Here is a 21,424-nt window from a genome sequence, read left to right as displayed (position 1 = left end):
CAAAACTGGTACAGCAATGGCCAGTCAACTGGCCTTCAAATGGGTAGAAAACTCCAAGAAGAACGAGCAACTACTCATCCCACTAATCCAGTCATACAAGTTTTTTAATTGCCTCATGGGCTTTTACATGAACTGCATACCGTCCCGAAGATGGTGTAGACCTGTAGCAATACTTGCACTGATGATAATGGAGGACTAAAACCTACATAGAAAAGAAAGATGAATTTCTATCGCCAACTCATGAAGGGATATGCTACTACATACTCGTAGCAGTCCATTGTTTGGCTGCATTAATCCATTTGGTTCAATATGCAACCCATTGAAAGAATAATTACCACAAGCAAAACAGGTACAGCAATGGCCATTCAACTGATTGCCTAAAGTAGGTTGAATCGCCACACCTGCAACAGAAAACTTTCTCGCTCCAACAACTTCACAACAAACCAATTAGCTTGCATGGCTTTAAAGCTCACTGTCAGCCAACCTCTTTGGCTTCAACTAACACAGACATCTAGCCAACCCTAAGCATGGCTGCCCGTGCCATTAAAAAATGAAAGCTTTCTCTTCTTCCAATGCTTCAGCTTTATATTGTCCCTTTAAATTTGCATCCCTGGGAATATGGATAGCTGTTTCACATAATCATTACTGCCAGTAAGGATAAGGGGATAGGAATCATAGCCAAAAAAGGCAAAACAATGACATATCAAGCAAAGATGATCACAGGAAAAGGGACATGTGGACTTTACAAAGAAGGCAAACAAACACACTGCAATGAGGAAATGATCATGCCAAAAACAAAACGCACTGATAAGGAATAGAACAGTTGCCATCAGAGGAAAAGGAACAAATGCTATCCAAAATAAGGAAAAATGCTTATTGCAAAGAACAGGAATACTTGCATACCAAGAAACAGAGCATGCCAACAATGGCAAGGCAATTGATCTCCGCCAAAGCAACCGTAAATGATTGCCACACAGAAAAACTGCCCTTCAATTTTATTTGCTGCTACATCCTCTACTGCTGCCAATAACCACACACATGGCAATTTTGTCCTTTGTGCAACTGGTGGACATTGCTAAAACTCAATCCATTAAATGCCCTAACTCTTAAGCCAGACTTGTACCATTGCCACAAGCAATGCCACCCCAACTGATATGATTCATGCAGTTGAGTGTTCTAGACAGGATTGAACTGAACTAGAGACAATGCTACACACAGTGAATAAATTGATAAGCAGGAGATGTTTTCCACAGCAAGTCAAATTGTGCTATTGCCATCAAGATTCAGTTGTGTAGCTTTTTGAGTCAAACTCATTGACCCATGTTTCATGAGTAGTGGTTCACAAGAACTTATCTCTCAGAAGAATGAATTGAACACAAAGCACTCATTGCATCTAGGTGATGCTCACAGAGGTGAAGCACCAAGACTTCTTAGGATGTCACCCATCCTAGTACTACTTCAGCTGGAGCGCACTTAACTACAGAGATTCCTCGCTAAGCTTACTTTGCTTGCAACCCCATTTGCGAAACCTACACTCAGGCTCTCAGCAACTCTGGTGCCTTATGAACCATTCATTAGAAAGCCCCTTATTCTCATCAATTGATTAGGAGATATTTTCCGCCACAAATCAAATTGTGATATTGCTATCAGGATTCAACTATATAGTTTTTTTAGTCAAACTCATTAACCCCCATTTCATGATTCAGCTTCGTCACTTTGGCATTATACAACAATGATTAAGCAAATGTCTAATAGTGGGGATTATCTTTACACTTTCGAGTGAAAGCTCACTTCTATGCCATCCCTAAAAAGAAACAAAAGCTTGTTTAGGGCCTGAAAAAAAAGAGCTGCCAAAGTGTCTAATCCCACAGTTTATTAAAGAACAAGAGGAAGGTAACATGAGAAACAACAAAGCAAAGTCTAATCATCCCCCTGCCAACACAAGCTCGAGTAGGCGTCCTAGTGGCTTGGGACATCAGCTGGCCCACATCCTTTCATGCTGATGCTATGACCTTCTGAACCAAAAACAAATTACACAACAGAGAGGCCCATTGCATAGGGCCTTCAAAATGAAAGCAGAGAGGTTGCAGATTCAAGAATTGCTCATTACATTTATGCCAATGGGCTAATTGCATCTTCGTTTCAACCTTGTTAGATCATCGTATTGGCAAGAAACAGTGAGTACCCTTCACAATACACCTCTCGATTATGTTTGTCCCAAGTATGAAAAGGTGTGAACCACCTTATTGGGGAAGGAGAAAGCTTCAAGAGAGACACAATTGAGAGTGATAAATATACATGGTCAGAAACAAGTGCATCCATCATTTCTAATCTAACTTGCCAATTTGAGTTACAGTACAGATGCAGGTTCGAGATTTGGGTTCAAAAACTATCCCATTTTTTTTGGGGGTTGGGTTCAAATCCATTTTGGGTACATACATACAAAAACGTGTTTTTTTAAATGTGTGTGCGTGCTTGTGTGCAACAACAAACAAGTCCATACACCAATATGCTAATAGTAAGGGTACATAGCAAAATACACCACCATGTTTGTGTTTCGGTGCAAAAGATATAAATTACATCATTTAGCCATACATACAACATGATACACTTGCTTGGTCAAGAGATAAGTGCAGTTATCTGAATTTTTATTTTGTAGTGTGTGTGTGTGTGTGCGCACTCGCGCACATGCACAACAACAACAAATAAGTCCATACACCACTATGCTAATAGTAAGGGCACATAGAAATACACCACCATGTCTGTGTTTTGGTGCAAAGGATATTAATTGCATCATTTATCCATACATACAACATGATACACTTGCTTGGTGAAGAGATAAGTGCAGTTATCTGAATTTTTATTTTGTATTGGTTAGAGGATTTCTAACCAAACTAGACCAAAAGTTGGGATTCAAATTTTAAGCCTTGGATTCAAAGCTATCATTCCTATTTTAATGAAACTCCTCTATAATTGTCAATTTGTACTTCATCTATTGTCAATTAGGATTTCCTCTGTTGATTTTAGAGGATCGTGCAAATGTATTAGCACTGCCTATATGATATGTGTTTTCTAAGTGCAGATTTGAATGTGTATATATACGAGTAGAAGAGACATGTCTCTTCAATCAATAATGGTTAGTGTAATTTAATTGCCATTACAAAATATCAACACACACACACACACACACACAGATATATATATATATATATATAATTCACGATTAATCAAATGCAATAATGTTTGACCAATATATGTGTGTGTGTGTGTGTGTCTAATTGACGATTAATAAAATTCGATAATGTTTAACCAATAACCATAGAGGGATCATCTCTAGATCAATTCAATCCGACTGAAGCTACAACATCAACTCTCTCTTAACTAGGGAGGATAAACACATGTTTAGATATTACCTCAATGTAATATCAAGTTGGCATGATTAAGAATATCTTTGATCAAAATATACTCACAATTTGGATATCATCTCATAATTTCAGGAGTAATGGCCTCAAAATATCAAGTCAAGTGATATTCACCAAGTACTCAAAAAATGTCCATAGATAATGTATCGTCAATAATACTTACCATAGAAACATTCATGGTCTATTTGAGAAACTTAATCCACCATGCAAATTATCATCTATCATGATCTACTTAGACATCATAAGATGTCCATCACAATAGAAGGTCATGGTATGTTTAAGGAGCATAATCCACCATAATCATGATCTGCTTAGACATCATAAGATGTCCATTACAATAGAAGATAAAGTTATTCTAAGAGCATCACCTCTCAATGACTTCTACAAATACAAGTAATAATCATTTGGAAGTTGTCACTTCCTCGTGATGTACACAAGGGGCGGGCCCACTAAAATCATGCAGTCACACATGGATTTTGAACACTCTCTGAATATCAATCTTCTGACCTCCTCATCCAATGTTGCCTCTGATGAAGTGTCAAACTCCCACTGAATCTGATTTATATTACATGCTCCATAATATTATGTATATTATGTACAACACAATATCAATTAGTCTCCTGCTAAGTGCCCCTTAAATGCTAAGACACTTGATATTTCCTTACTTATCTTCGTTCTTCCTTCTCTATTGATCAATTTGTTAGCCAATAGTAGTAGATGCATTATACAAAAATATGGAGAGCAAACATCCTAGTAATGTAGGACTAAAAGCTTATTCCTCTCCCTGCAAGTGTGTCTTAGTGGGCTCACGATCACACTCAGATCTGATTTATATTACATGCTCCATATTAATATGTATATGATGTACAACACAATATCGATTAGTCTCTTGCTAAGTGCCCCTTAAATGCTAAGACACTTGATATTTCCTTCCTTATCTTCGTTCTTCCTTCTCCATTGATCAATTTGTTAGCCAATAGTAGTAGATGCATTATAAAGAAATATGGAGAGCAGACATCCTAGTAACGTAGGACTAAAAGCTTATTCCTATCCCTACAAGTGTGTCTTTGTGGGCTCATGATCACACTCAGATCCAAGTTTGATATTTTCTAAACCAAAAACTTGTCAATCCAGTTTGACGAGGCATTGTGATCCCTCCATAAAGGCAAGACGATCCCTACACTAGATTGCATGATCTACCAGCCAGAAACTATTTGCGATCACACAACATGAGCAATACCTAATCTCATAGAGTCATCAATATTCCAATCTTTTATGACATCTATCTACGCCTTATATCTTCTTCTACCAGTGTTGTCCTTTCCTGTGTACTGATAGAGCGATAGAATATGCCGAAGTTCAAACCTTGCTCTGGTACCATGTTGTTTTTAGAGGATTGCTGCAAATGTATTAACACTGCATGTACGATATGTGTTTTCCAATTGCAGATCTGAATGTGTGTGTTTACACACACACACACACACACACATATATATATACACGAGTGGAAAAGATATTTCTAATCAAGAGACATGTCTCTTAATCAATATTGGTTATTATAAATGAATTGGCATTAGACAATATAAACATATATATATATATAAGTAGATATGTCTCATTGACTATTAATCAAATGCAATAATGTTTAACCAATAACCAGAGAGGGGTCATCTCTACATCAATTCAATCTAACTGAAGCTAAAACATCAACATCCTCTATAAGCAAGTTTTCATTTTCTTCACAAATACATAAATGACATTAAAACGTCCTTTTTGGCCTTTTCACTAGTCACTTTTAGGGTTGGGAGGATCGAATACTCCAAATTAGGCCAAACAACAATTGAAAAGGTTTTAAAAATGTTTTGAGACCAAATTTAACCCAAGTTCAGCTACTGGGCAGAAAATTCTTCAAAATTCACTCCAAATTCTGCCCGAGTTCCTCTAACAAAATTTGTAGTGAATCTATGGCTCTGTAGGCGAATTTGGGCAGAATTTGATAAGGACCAGACTTTGTACGGAATTGAACGAGACTTTGAGGTTTGTTGGAGAGAATTTGGTAGCTTAGTTTCTAATGGATGGAATGATAGCAAAAATAGGCCATTGATCAACATTGCAGCAATGTCCCCTAAAGGGGTGATGTTCTTGAAGGCAGTGGATTGTAAGGAGAAAGTCTCATTGTCAATATCCTCATAGAATCAACTGAGATGGTGGGAATTACTATACTCTGCAAGATGCAAACAATTGTAGGGCAGTTGGGTCTATAGTTGAGGCCAAAAATAATCAGGTTGTTTGGAGTCTTTGGACCAAAGTAACGAGAATCAGAGTCCGATCAGAATCGGCAAGGCTGAATCAAATAGTGAATCAGCCATGAATCGGAATCGAATAGGCTAGAAATCAGCAAATTAGAAAAAAGGTTGAAATTTAGTAACTTATTTCATAAACCCTTTAACGCTGATTCGATTCACCGATTCATGAAAAATCGTTTGGCTTGAATAGAATCATTGAATCGCGTGAATCGTCGTGATTGCCGTTACTATGCTTTGGACAACATCTACAATCCGTCCACTCAATTTATTCATGCAAAACATTGACACACAAATTGAATGGGTCAAACAAGTTCGGAGGCCAAGGAGATTTAAATATTTGTCCTTAGTCATCACATGTCACAAGCCATATTAATGGACTCAGTTGGAGTTGTTGAAGGTAATTTGAATATGTTTTTTCTTTATTTAATTTTTTAGTTTTAAATTTTTCATAGTGGATATATGATGTGTCTTTATATGCCATGTTAGATTGGCAAAACATAATTTGCATCATAGTTGGAAAACTCCACCATTTCTCAGCAAAAACTCAAGAACAACAAAAATTGCTTAAATTTAATTAGAAATGCATTTTTTTGCAAAATTCAATGGGATGATGCATCCAATCAGTCAATAAATGAGAACACAAAAGAAACAAGCTTAGTCTAGATATATTTAAAAACAAAGTGGGTACAAAATTGCATTCTCATGAGGAATGCTGATCTCTGGAAGCAAAAAAGGAAATAATGTATGTAAAACTAAAAGTAATACATCATTGCAATTACATCTTCCTCTTCGTAGCTCTAGCAAAAGCTAAGGGAGAGGTAGAACTAGAGGGTCTAGTCCTAGAAGTCTGCACTGGGCATGACTGTATTAGTCGGTGGCTCATCCTTCATCCTGGAAGTGGCTTTGCCTCTAGCTTCTCCTGGCACTAGGAATGACTACTCATTCTACTCAATATCATCCAGCATGAAACCAAATCCACCACCCTCCTCCATAGTTTGTCTCTCCAAATCATTGATGTCATCCTCTTTCACTTCAAATTCACTTTGAATCGATACAAATCAGTTTGCAAGTATTTGGAAGACTATTTCTCCCTCTTAGCAAAAAAAAATAAGTAATGAGAAATGAATTAATTTGGGTCATTTTTTGTCTTTATTTTGTTTGTAAGTGTTGTTATAAAACTACAAACTCAGCAAGTACTCAACAAGTTTTTGGTGCCGGTAAAAGCCATAAGAACTCGCTAGGCCAGAAAACCTGGTCAGTTTTTGCAACTCAGAGAGCACTCTGCCAGTAGTCCATCTATGATTTGCATCTCACACAATCAACTTGAGACAACTTGTGAAGGTGCAAGAGGCCTTGAGTGATATGGTCAACAATACCTTGTGGAGTGTGTGGAGGCAATCAAACACATAAAGAGGCCAGAAAGTAAAATTATTGAACTTGATGATGAGTGATGAACCGTGCAAAATAAGTTTTGAGTTTCACTAAACCTATCGTGAGAATGATAAGGTATGTTGACGTTGATTGCCCATGTTTGGGTGAGATTTATGATGGCATGGACACCATAGTGGAGAACAATCATAGAGGCCAAGGAACATACAAATACATTTTTCAAAGTTGTGGAACAAATTACTATTGATCGTCGGAACAAGATAAACAACCCCTTACACCTCTTAGCATATGCTTTGTTGCGAAGGTTTTATAGCCAAGAGATGCTTGCATTGCCAAGAAAGGTGACACCATAAAGAGAAGCAAAGGTTCTTGTTGGATACAAGGCTGCATATAAAAAGATATATGGAAACTCAAAATATTGTCTTCACTAAATTCAGCCAATTTGCATCTTCTAGATATTGTGACACTACCACTCTGAGTGGTGGTATACACATGATCAAGGATCCATTTTCTTGCAGCCTCTTGCAATTGAAGTTCTCTCCCAAGTATGTATCCTTTTATTTTATTTTACCATTTTTCATTTGAGTATGATGCAGTCATATTTAAATATTTTTTGTTTTAAATTTATGTTTTGACTTAATAAAATTTGATTCATGAACAATGAATCGTTATATTAAATACTAAATGTTTATGCAAACTCAATAGGTTGCAAGTTCTTCAGCTGGATGAAATTAAATTACATACTCCATCCACTCAGTTAAGTGCAATCCTTTGGGTGCAAAAAAAAGCAGAAGGATTCGGTGTACATACATTCCAACCATCACCTTTTGTCACAGAAGCAACCAAAATACAATGAGGGTGTGACTAGGAACTGGAAGCTAGCTGCTAAGCATGCTGATCTAGATGCCACAATTGCACAACTTGCCCATGTTTCCATATATGAACAAGAGGCAGCTCTTGCTTATGACACAAACATAGCTAGTACAAGTAGCAATCTAATGGATTGTGGTTCAAATAAAAATGAACCACATGTTAACCTTACGACTATAATCGAGATGAAGATGAATATGGCTTGTAATTTGAATTTTCATTGTGTAATGACATTTTAAGACTTGAATATTATAATTTTTGCAAAATACAAATATGATTTATGAAGTATTTTATTTATAATTTCATTGGCAATTATGGATTTATAAAGTATCAATGTCCTATCTTCTTTTTATATTTATAACGTTGATGTTTGAACATGTTATATAAATTCACAACAGACAAACCTGAACCCATGGAAAAGAATTTACCACATCCACATACCCGAACCCAAACCAGCAACTTAAGTTTCAGCATGCGCCAGCCATCATAGGAATAAACAGCGGTAAGCTATCATTTCCTCTATTCTATATTCAAAATGTTTCATGATCAATAATTTGTTTTTCATCAAAGGAGATCATTGTGGATATTTGGATGCAGTGTTGGAAGCCATTGGTGACAAAGACCTAAGGTTGCAAAACAAATTCATTAAAAGAGACAAATCTAATTCTAGTTGCCAAGATTGTTTTGGGAGTTGTTAATCTCAAGTTTCTTGAAAAGATCTTCTAGGGTCAGAATAGATGAGCTTCATCAAAATCATCATCACGAGTCAAGTGTCAATTTGACTATCTTTAGCAAGACCAGTTTATAGCCTGTGCTATTTTCAGTCCCCACCATTTCTGAGAAATAAACATATACTGATAAATCAATTTTTCACAGCTATTTATAAATTGCCTATGTTTTGATGATGTTTTAGAGTTTATTCTTAGTTAACAGTTATCTTCATCAGAAAACTATTTGAAGATTCCTTGACATAGGGCAAAGAATTTATTGACAAAAGAAGCTTGCTTTATGCAGAAGCAAACCATTCTTAGCTTATACATTCTAGTTAGCTTCTTAACTATTTTTCCATTCAATACCTTATTAACCCTTATAAATAAGTGTCACTTTGCACTTAGTTATGCGGAAGCAAACCATTCTTAGCTCATACATTCTAGTTAGCTTCTTAACTATTTTTCCATTCAATGCCTTATTAACCCTTATAAATAAGTGTCACTTTGCACTTAATTTTCTAATACAAATTTTACACCTACTTTCTGCTAAAACTGTTGTTTGAAAGACTTACGAGAGACCTTGTGCATGTGCTTAGGTAGATAGAATTGCTTTGTTGAATCTAAAGGCTTTGTATTGCATTTTTTTTATAAAGTTGATGATTGTGGTCTTATACACAATTCCTTAATTCCTTTCACCAATTTGTGTTTCCTTCATTCAAATAACTTTAATCCTTGTGTTGTAATCAAAGTGTTTGGTCTTTGCTATCAGACAGAAACAATGAACCTTCATTAGCTGCTTGAGGTTATTTAATTTAAGTAAAGAGACATAAAATCTCTCGTTGTGAGAAAAAGCGCTGAATCACCTTGTACCCAACTCAAACAGAAAAAGCAATTTCTTTAATCTGCTTGTAATATATACTCAAAAATCCCTTGTTATGAGAATAAGTGCTGAGCACCTTGTGCCCAACTCAAAAACCAAAAGTAATTCCTTTCATTTGCACGTAATGTATATTCAAAACCCCAAGGTTAAATTGTGCATATCCTCAAAAGCTAGAGGTCAAATTATTGGGTTCTAAGGTTTTGATTTCTTTTGTTACAAGGAGCTTCTCCTCTAATTTGTATATTGTCGAAAGCTAAACATCACATTATTAGGTTTTGTTATGGTAAAATGTTGTTGTTATTAAACAAAGGAGATGAAAGCTACTTAATCAGATTTAAAAAGGAAATGTTTCTAAAAGAGAGAATTGTGAACCAAGGACAAAAATAGAAACTACCTAATAAACTAAATACTAACTAAAATGGCCATTAAAGAAACACTACAATATTCTAAGACTAACCATAGCGGAAGCATCTCTACACTTCCAATGGCTCTCAATAGCGGCACAAGGCGTCCTCTCAACCTAGGTTGTATCCTTTGGTTTTCGATTTCTTCTCAGCAACGGGGCATGCCTAACCTGTGGCTAGCGACTACCTCCAATTCTTCTTCATAGTTGGTTCTACTTTTCCTCAAGCACCGTTTGGTGTTCCCAATGTTGGTTGGCTTCTCTTGGGTTCTAGTAGTCCCTTAGACCCTCTTTGTAGTCTCTTGTTGGGCATTAATAAAATTATTTTATCTTATCTTAATACCCTCCCTTAATGGTCATCGTCTAACTACCCTGCAAAACACTGGACAAGTCTTGTCGTCATAAATTCTTCAGAACACTTTGTCATTGTTGAGACCCTACCTGGATCTGCAAAATATCAATTATCAACATAAGCCAAAATCTGACCAAAAAAGAACAAACAAGCATGCCTCCTTTAGAATGCTCTGCAATAAGAGACAAGAACTTGCCATTGAGACAAGTTCGTCACTAACCCTCCCAGAATCAACAAAACTTCTAACAAGAAATCATCACAAGACTCCAACCTTATGTTGGATAACATAGTTGCCAAAGACATGCCAAGAATAACTATCATAATTTCGAGGAAAATCGACAAACCCTCCAAATTTCTGCAAAAGAGCGCAATGCCCCAAAATAGACAACAAAAAGTCACACTTTTTGAGAAAAAAAATCAGAAAACCCAAAAAATACAATTCGAGACACAGATTGGAGAATACAAAATGTTAATTGAGGAAAAAACCGTAAACCCACTAAACATTTTTTGAAAGATATATAGTTAAAACCCAACAGATAATTTTTAAGGAAAAAAATCATTACAACCCAATAATAATTTTTGAAGAAAAAAATTAAAACCCAACAAATATTTTTAAGGGAAAAAATATGAAAACCCATTATAAATTTTTTAAGGGAAAAAATTATGGAAACCCATTAGAGAAAACTTCATGTAGAAATACACGAGACTTTGTATGGTAAAAAAAACACATACAAGAATATGCAACTCACAAAAGACACATGCAAGGATATGCAATAAACATGCAAGTACATGCAACCTTCAATAATAAAAGACTTTTCTTCAAACTAGGAAATCAAATGGTCAAAACCCTCAACCAAGTTGGCAATCTTAGCAAAACTCTTTGAAGACGAACTACAATTATTTTTGTAAAATACATATATTGATTTTTATTTTAAATAATCTAAAAACAAATTTCTGGAAAAAAAAATCTAGATCAGAAGAGGCTCAAATTTTTCTTTAAAACTTCACTAAATATTATGAAATCCCATCGACCTACTCTGATACCATGTTATGGTAAATCAATGTTGTTGTTGTTAGTAAACAAAGGAGATGAAAGCTCTTTAAATAGATTTACAAAGATGATGTTTCTAAAAGAAACAATCGTGAACTAAAGACGAAAATAGAAAGTGCCTAATAAAACTAAAGACTACCTTAAGATGATCATTACAATAACATTACAATATTCTAATAGGATCTGGGGTTTTTGTTTTCTTTTGTCAAAAGGAGCTTCTCCTAATTTGAAGAAAGATTTCTCCTCATGCATTCTCCCATTTTGTGTTGCCCAGAAAGATGCTAATCAAAATCCTAATAATAAGAAATAACATGTAAGCAAATTCTATCTCACCTGATCATTTCAGCATGTAAAGGCTAACCCAATTTTAGACAGCTAATTTGCTTTTTCAATCCCTTAAGTGTTATCTGTCTGTCTAATTTGCCAGCATCTAACATTCAATAAATGATCATAATTTGTTACTTGGGTTAAATTGTTAGATGGAATCGGCACTTTCAAAAGCAATCCACATTTAGTCTATACCCCATTTGACTTCTCAGAAAGAGAGTTTATCTATTCACAATATTCCATCATCTTTGAAGCCCAACACTATGATCATTGCTTCAGGAACCAAAATAAAATTAAGATAAACAAATGATATTTTCAAAACCAAAATAAGAGCTACACCTCAACTGCAGCTTTGCAAAAAAGGACCATACGCTTCAAAATATCCTGCATTCAAATTGGAAAAATATTAGATTAGCTAAAGCCAAAATAACTAATCAAAAAGCTAACAAAGAACATGGAATCTAAACCCAAGGAAAAAGGCAATGTTAGTGTCCCCCTCCCCAATCCCTCCAAACCCCTTAAATGAGAGAGGGAAAAAGGGTAGGTAATATCATGTTTTTGCTTCACCTCTCGATTTCCCCCATAGATGTTGTTTTGAAACCCCTGAAATGTGGGACTATTGATAAATACAAAATCAACGCCATCAATATAAGCCTGGGAATATCGAACTTCCATATCCTGCAAAAAATAAATAAAATAGCTGGCATGCGTTAAAAATCAAAAGTGGTCTTTCTAAATCTATACAGCCTATTAAATCAATTAAACTTATAACCTGTAAGAAAAATGCCGTGTGATGCAGAACTGCATACCTGCCCATGTATATTATATCTTTTGCAAACTCCTGCATCAGTAGCTTCTTGATAATCACCATAACGAGGAGCCACAACCTGAATAGAAAACATTGAGTCACATTTTCAAATATGCTTCCTCCTACAAGATAAGTTTAGGGCCCAGGAAATGATATTTTGTACAACAAAATCTTGTTGCATATTATGGAAACACATGCCTTCCAAGGCCTTTTCTGGACGCAGAGAACCAGGCTGCAACAATTCCTCAAGGCTTGGTAGGAATGGGTAATGACACATCATTCGATGTGCATAAGGAACTTCAGCCAAGGAGGAATGCTCATTTCAATATAAAGAGGAATATATAATTATAAACTGAAATTTACAAATTCAGATTAACCCCCAGGCATTGAACTCTTTTAGGAGAAGAATATAAGAGTCTTGAGACAATGTTTATTAGAATTTTCAGTTCAGCTATAAAAAAGAACTCTTCATGAAAAAGCGTACAAAGAGAAGTATTAAAGTAATAGGTTACTGAGGATATAGCAATGCATGTTGGCTGCTTAATTTTTCATCTTAGTCACCACATTCGCATCCTGGAGATGCAAATTGGGTCTGGATGTAGTCCAGTCAAGATGTGCCCTCCCAATTGAGTCCAGATATGTCTTGGATGTGCATCCACAGGCTAGTCACAAAAAGTGGCATAAAGAACTCTTTAAAACTTAAAAGTGACTTAATATGCAATAAAAAACTTATTTTTGTTTTCTCTGTGTGCCATGGAATTTGGTGCGGTTTTGAAGTTCTTAATTTAACCTTAAGACCCCCATTTGATTTTTGAAGTATACCACAACTTTGAGTTTGCATGGTATGAGTATTTGACAATGTTGTGTCTTTTAAGGTTCATTCAAATGGCATTTAACATTTATCTTTGGCATTTGGCATGGATCACTGATGAAGTAACATAGTATCAAATGATTTAGTTTTTCATTTTTGTATATTTCTTTATGTGTATATACACACACAAAATGTGACATAAAAAACTCATTAAAAAGTAACATAAAAAAATTTAAAATATTTTGTGCGCCATGGAATTTCATGTGTTTTGAAGGTCTTAATTTGATCTTGGGACCCTGCGATGGGCACTGCCCCCAGACCCCCATTTGATTTTTGAATTACGCTACAACTTTGAGTTTGCACAGTATGAATATTTGACAATGCTATTGTGTCTTTAAGGTTTATTCAATCAGCATTTAATACAATCTTTGGCATTTGGTATTAAATTATTAATCAGTGAAGTATCATACCATCAAATGATTTAGTTTTACAATTCTGTATATTTCTTTAAATTTGTTGCATATATATATAAAAAAAACTTATTTTTATTTTCTTTGTGTGCTATGGAATTTGGTGCGGTTTTGAAGTTCTTAATTTAACCTTAAGACCCCCATTTGATTTTTGAGGTATACTATGACTTTGAGTTTGCATGGTATGAGTATTTGACAATGTTGTGTCTTTTAAGGTTTCATTCAAATGGCATTTAATATTTATCTTTGGCATTTGGCATGGATCACTGATGAAGTAACGTACTATCAAATGATTTAGTTTTTCATTTCTGTATTTTTTTTACGTGTATATACACACAGAAAATGTGACATAAAAAACTCATTAAAAAGTAACTGAAAAAATTTAAAAATATTTTGTGCACCATGGAATTTCGTGTGTTTTGAAGGTCTTAATTTGATCTTGGGACCCTGCGATGGGCACTTCCCCGAGACCCCCATTTGATTTTTGAATTACACTACAACTTTGAGTTTGCACAGTATGAGTATTTGACAATGCTGTTGTGTCTTTTAAGGTTTATTCAATCAGCATTTAATACAATTTTTGGCATTTGGTATTAAACTATTAATCAATGAAGTATCATACTATCAAATGATTTAGTTTTTCAATTCTGTATATTTCTTTAAATTTGTTGTATGTATGTATGAATGTGTATATATATATATATATATATATATGATTGAGTTTTTCAATTCTATATATTTCTTTAAATTTGTTGTATGTATGTATGTAAATAAATATATATATATATATATATATATATATATATTTATTTATTTATTTTAAATTTTTTTTTTTTTAAATTTTTTTTTGGGGGGTTTGGGTACGTGTGCATACATACATATACATACATACATATATATATATATATATATATATATATATATATATATGTATGTATGTATATGTATGTATGCACACGTACCCAAACCCCCCAAAAATATTTTGTACATACCCACATACGGGGATCACATACCCATATCGACAAGTTGGTGTTTCAAGTTCATACATCCTTTAATCTTGATCAAATGAGTGAGGTTGTAATGTCCTCTCGTTGGGGACATTAGAAATATTAAGAAGAGACGTATTTACAATATTAAGTTTGACCATGTGAGCTGGAAATTTATTATTAAAGGTCAAATTAATATTCCAAGTGGTCACAAGAGGACGAGGAGAGATAAGACAAAAAACCCAGAAAGGAAATCTAAGGGTCACCGTTGCGAGAATAAAAGGAGAAGAGACCCCTTCCTTTTGGTATGCTTGATTTTATTATTCAGTTCAGTTTTCTCTCTTGTGAGAGTCTCGGAAAGCTTCAACTTTCAACTAGTTGGAGGTTGTAGCCCCTAGTGCTAGGAAACAGCGGACGCAAACCCATTGTCCCGGGAAATATCAGTTCAGGTGTTTCATTCGCGCTTACAAAATTCCTCGGGTTTTATTATAGCATTGTATTCCATTTTGCCTATATCTAAGTTTGAGTGTTCTATCTGAGAAAGGTTGAATAAATCCCTATTGGAATTTCTATTGGTTTTCAATTTTGCTGGAAATTATCTGCAAAGTTTTATTGCTGATTATATTGTTAAAAGAGAAATCAGCAAATATCCGAGTTGGGATATTACATTGGTATCAGAGCCGGCTTTTCTGCCAACCTGTGAGGTTTCACAAAATATAAAGGGGGAAAACTGCTTTGGTCAAAGACAGGTATGTGCGGCTTCCATTATTTACAAGGGCAAATCAATAGTCTGCATTCAAAATTCAGTAAATAAGGATTGAATAGTCTTCAAATCTTCAAGTAACCTTTACCACTACTAAGTCATTATTAGTATTTGGACAGCTATTGGATTATTCAGCTTGCTCGCGGGAATACATATACTGTCAATAAAATTTCAAAGTCTTTTCTAGCACCTTTGGTAGTTTGAAAAAGATTTTCGAATGCCAAAAAAAAATCATGTCATCTTGTGGATATTTCATGCTCTTGTCCCCGCATTGAAAGCTTGTTTTCCGCAACATTCAATTGTTAGTAGCGATAAACTTGCAAGCCCCTAAATCAGTTGGTCTATATTGTTTACCTGAGCGCCATTGAGGAATAAATAAAATTAATTTTCATTTGGAGGAAATAGCTGCTAATACTCCTAAAAGTTATTAGCGCTAGAAGTATTGGCTTGTTCCGTAAACAAGTTCAACGCTTGTCATAACACCAGAAGAATTTCAAGAAGCCGACCCCCCCAATTTGGAATATCTTGGAATGACAACAGTTTAAGTGAAGTATTAACTATTGTTTTTGGAAGCCAGCTTGAATCGCATCATTCGGGAATATTGCTGGAAGTTCTAACAATCTTCTGTCGACACACCAATATAAGTGGGAGTTTCTTTTAACTTGTACTCTAAGAGCCGAGAAATCAAGGACGGGCCCTGGTGAAAATATCTAGTTACAAAGGAGCTATGTCGTCTTTCTTGAGACGATTTCATATAGGTAGGCATTACACCTTTCTAAAAAACACCATCATTCTTGGAGCAGTTACTTGTGGGCATTTGCAGATTAACGAAAACCAAATACAATGAAGTTCTTCATTGGAAAAGTTTTACTTCATTCGCATGAGTACTGAACCTCAATTTTTTCTGATTCAACGGGACAGTGAGTCTCAATAGGTTGCGAATGGTGGTAAAACAGGAGGGCAATAAATTATCAGGCCACTCACTCCCATTCAGCAATGTGCCAGCAACCACGGGCAGCAGTTTGATAACTCGCAGTTACCATTTTTAACAACCCGATATCCCTCAAAAGCAAGGTATTAACGGAATGATAAATTTCATCAGGAGCACAAAATATTCAGTTGGTATTTCCATTCGAACAAGTATTCTTCGAATGTGAGCTAAGCACGTCATACACATTTCAGACGGAGCCCATTTATATCACATACAGAGGATTGCAGGGCTTTCTTCTAATATTACGGCTTTATCTAAGGCAGTATTCCCTTCGCCCTCATTGGCAGCCATATGGACTGAAAGAAAGGTGTGAGGAGGTGAAGGTAATAGGCAAAACTACCACACACACAACAATGACGTATCCGTTGAAATCAATGTTGAGTTTGGAATGGAAGAGGATATGCATTCAAGGTGATAAGTGGTTCCTCGCAAAAGACATTACAATCTGACAGTACAGCCCAGGCAAAATTCAAACCAATAGAGACAAGGTGGGAAGCAGTGAGTGGTTGGTTACTCGTTGTTTTTGAACGGGTCTTTTTGATATCTGTTATGACAAACATGTCCTACCTCGTGGTTTGATGATTATCGGTCCATTATGATGAATCAGTCTTCGCCTTTTGATATTCATCAAATGGTATGTGGAAAAATAAATAAATGAATTTGTGTTAAACATAGAAACGACACCATGGAAAAAAGGAAGAGAAGTCTAGTGGCAGGAAAAAGTTCCAAATTATCCAACATCATGTGAAGTTGAATGGGTTGATGCAGAAGATCCATTTTTTCTCTCATATACAAGTGGTAGCACAGGAAAGCCAATGGGTGTTCGCGCTTACAGATGCAAGATATTGCCACAGAGTCCTAGTGAGCACACCTCTTGCTTGACAAGTGCAAGGAGTGATTCCAGCTGTTCTCTGTGTGATGAAAGGATTCAAAAGATACAATCCATAAAAATGCTAGAGGGAATATTTATTTGTGCGGCTTCACACTATCTAAAGTCATTTTTTTTAAGAGGGAGTTTGGAGTTTGAATTGCATTTAATAGAGATACACTCGGATTTACATTTAGAGATACACTCGGATTTACTTCAGTGTATTATTGGAAAAAATGAGTTAAATGAGAAGGTTGTTACAAAAGCAAGGCCAATATCATCAAATCCTCAGGCTAAGAAACTCTCTTCACAAGTATAGCGTGATTAGTCTAAAGAATCATCTGGCTCATAGCAGCAAGAACAAGAACAAATGTCAAGGCTACAAACACAACACAAACAATTTAATTATAATCTGCAACGCTAGGGACAACAAGATTATCAAGGTAACTCATGTGATAATTCAAAATTATATCAAGAGAAGCAACGGAAGTTTGAAAGATCACTTCATCAATCACATCAAGAGAACGCTATGAGTGGAAAAGAACACAAAGTTTCAAAATCTCAAGCAAAAACTCCTCAAGGTCTATTTCCCAAACCTTCATCAGCATTGAATATTGAAAACATTTATGATCCATTGCAAGATCTGCCAATTGTCACTTCAATAACTAATATAAGGTCACAGTGAAATGATACATTACATAATCATCAAACAGCTATAACTACACAGGGAGTAGTGACATCTGCAAATGAGCTAACTTCTAGTTATATTTCATATGCCAGAGATATGGGCTCATCTACTACTGTTGGTAATAGGCACACAAATACTATAAAGCTACAAGAACATTTAGCCCAAAAGTCTGAAGCCAACATGAGAGCAAAAATCCTTGATATTTTTGGAGAGTATGAAAAACTTCCTATCAAAATTCAGAATGAGTTATCATTCAATGATTACTTGGATTTTCAGTTAGAGTACCAAAACAGGATTGACATGACGAAAAGGAAGTAATATCAGCTCAAGATCTCCTTGCAAAAAACTAGTGCAAAACTATGTATGATGAATGTCCCACAGATCAAGGTCATCAAATTGAGGTTTTTGAACTAGAAGAGCAGTCAACTACCATTGACTTACAACTTTCCAGCGACCACGTAGAAGATGTTACCTAGGGAACAAGTTTTTATGTTGGTGAATTGGAGGTCAGTGTTGACAAACAGGCGGATGAGGACAGTTACACACAAGGTAATAACAGATTGGAAATTTTGTGTAATTAACCATATAGTACCTATGCCCATGACAAAAATTCAGAAGAACAATCCAAGATGACACTACAAGACGATGAGTTGTATCAACAGGATAAGGAAATGGATGCACTTAGAAATCAACTAAAGGTTAGTAAAGACATAGTTGTGGCATCCTTGGTGCAGTATGACAGTACCCACGAGTTGGTTGAGGAGTTCTACAGGAAGGTCCCAAGGGAAGGGGAAGGTGACTGGCATGTGGCCGATTTACAGAAGGTCAAAACAGCCCTCGAGACTATGAAATCAAATTACTTATATCTGCTGTCCAACAGGGATTATATTCTTAAGTTGCTGAGATTTATGCAGCACAGTCAAATAGGGAAAAGGATGAGATTGAGGATCTCAACAGGAAGCTTAAGTATGTTCAAGAGGCATTGAGTGAAACTCAACTTTCTCTACAGAGAGCAAAAAATCAAATCAAACTCATGGAACACTCCCGAGAACATGAGAATAGAATGAGGCAAGAGTTCTTCCAAGAAGTCATTGACGAACTTGAGAGCATCCAGCAAGTGTATAACTTGGATAGCTGCCCCAAATGGTTAAGTAGCAAAACTTCAGAAAACTTTCGGTTTGTTGACAACCCTTTGTTTGAAGTTGTTGCTGATTGGACGTTCGACAATCCTCTTTTTGTGTTACATGAGGGATCATCTCTTATTTGCCATGAAGAGGAAGAGTTTGATTTCAGCCTTTGGATCCTGGCTCAGATCTTAGCAATGAATCTGAATCTCAACATGGGAATGATGAATCAACTTCTGTTGCTTATCATTTGATCAGCCCCAACATATTTTTCGATTTCACCCCATTCAGGAGTTGGGTGGATTTTCTTCATCAGCCTCTGAACAATTCTCGGTGGAGTATTTATGTGAGGCTTGTGGTTAGATTCTCAGCATCTTTCATATTCATAGCACCTATGTGCTTGGGAATTCTCCAAGTTTATGGCGACAATATGAATTTTGATGTCTATGGGATGGTGGTTTCAGCTTTTGAACAGCTCATTTCTTACATCATCCATTTTGGTCAGGTCTTTACATTCTACTGGATTATACATGGACCCTGGATATATTTCTATCTCATCATAGCAGCGAGGCAGCGTAACAGAGTCTGGGATCCAGATGTTGGTAGATTGTATCTATGGTTAGACAAGGAATTTCCTGTGGTCCCATTCAGTTTGAGGTTGAATATGGTGACGATCAGTGTTGATCAATTTACAGGCGCGGCATTTCTTCATAGAGTAATATGGGATCCAGGGATTCGGTTGGCAGATGGTTTGCAGAGTGGTACCGTGCTTCACAATTTGGCCGGGTTTGTTGTTAGTTTAGGCTACTGGGTTAACTACATATTTATATGGGATCCTGGAACATATTGCTTGAGGGCAAGCAAACTCAAGGAGGGGAGATTTGTAATGTCCTTTCTCTTTGGGGACATTAGAAATATTAAGAAGAGACATATTTACAATATTAAGTTTGACTATGTGAGCTAGAAATTTATTATTAAAGGTCAAATTAATATTCCAAGTGGTCACAAGAGGATGAGGAGAGATAAGATGAAAAACCCAAAAAGGAAGTTGAAGGGTCACTGTTGCGAGAATAAAAGGAGAAGAGACCCCTTCCTTTTGGTATGCTTGATTTTATTATTCAGTTTGGTTTTCTCTCTTGTGAGAATCTCAGAAAGCTTCAGCTTTCAGCTAGTTGGAGGACGTAGCCCCTCATGCTACCAAACAGTGGACGCAAACCCATTGTCCCAGGAAACATTAGTTCAGGTGTTTCATTCGCGCTTATAGAATTCCTCGCATTTTATTATAGCATTGTATTCCATTTTGCCTATATCTAAGTTTGAATGTTCTATCTGGGAAAGCTTGAATAAATCCCTATTGGAATTTCTATCGATTTTCGATTATGCTGGAAATTATCTACAAAGTTTTATTGCTGATTATATTGTTAAAAGAGAAATCAGTAAATATCTGGTTTAGGATATTACAAAGGTTTATGTCATATGCATCATCATTATACACAAATTATACAATTAGCCTGATCTCCTCGAAGTTCCTCCTATATCCAGTGATTGAGTTCTTTAACCTACATACAAACCCATTCTATGACAGGTTGAATGTTGAGGACAATATATGGGATGGTTTATGGTTCCATTTGCTCATGTTAGTAAAGACCAGTATCTAGAAGGCAGGAGTGCCAAAATCCCCATTATACCACAAATGGGAGAAAAAATTGTTGAGATTGCAAGTTCTAGCTCGGTAGAGAGAAGGGCGATGGAGCTGACAATGCTATCGTAGAGTTGTCAGTGAGAAATGTGCCAAACCCCTCTACTAGAAAAGAACAACGAAATAAATAAATGATATAAACATCAATGAATAACCAAAAATAGGTCAAAGGGGCTAGAACATGCATCAGTTACAATAGCAGAGGACAATGTCAAAGAACAATGTCAAAGAAAGGGGGCCCAACACATGGAGTAAATACAACAAGAAAAAACAAAAGAAACAAACATAAATGTTAACCAAAGAAATAGTAACCCCAAACAAGTACCGAGTATAAATATTTGTGCAAGAGAAGGGCCCTACATTGTAATGGAAGTAGATGAGGATCATCTAGGCAAGTAACACATATCATCAAGTGTGTATATTTTGGGATGCATTGGGGAAGCCAATGATATTGTCAATCACAGTAAGAGTACCAATGCAAAGTCTGAGAATACTCATTAGAAGTA

At 35.8% G+C, this 21,424-nt stretch overlaps 1 protein-coding gene across 1 annotated transcript in view; it reads right to left on the bottom strand.

The window, feature by feature from the left end:
- The window catches only part of SS2 (starch synthase 2), a 103,662-nt gene that overhangs the window by 5,268 nt on the left and 76,970 nt on the right, over positions 1-21,424 (bottom strand). The window contains exons 4-6 of the mRNA XM_089806534.1: positions 12,520-12,597; positions 12,278-12,388; positions 12,050-12,094 (exon numbers count right to left, since the gene is read on the bottom strand). Of these exons, the coding sequence (XP_089662660.1) occupies positions 12,050-12,094; positions 12,278-12,388; positions 12,520-12,597 (234 nt within the window). The remainder of the gene's footprint in view (positions 1-12,049; positions 12,095-12,277; positions 12,389-12,519; positions 12,598-21,424) is intronic.

This window comes from Cupressus sempervirens, chromosome 10 (assembly GCF_028749045.1).
Source record: "Cupressus sempervirens isolate cs-2001-9-10 chromosome 10, ASM2874904v1, whole genome shotgun sequence".
Classification (NCBI taxonomy): domain Eukaryota; kingdom Viridiplantae; phylum Streptophyta; class Pinopsida; order Cupressales; family Cupressaceae; genus Cupressus; species Cupressus sempervirens.
This window is presented reverse-complemented; position numbering and strand designations above follow the sequence as displayed.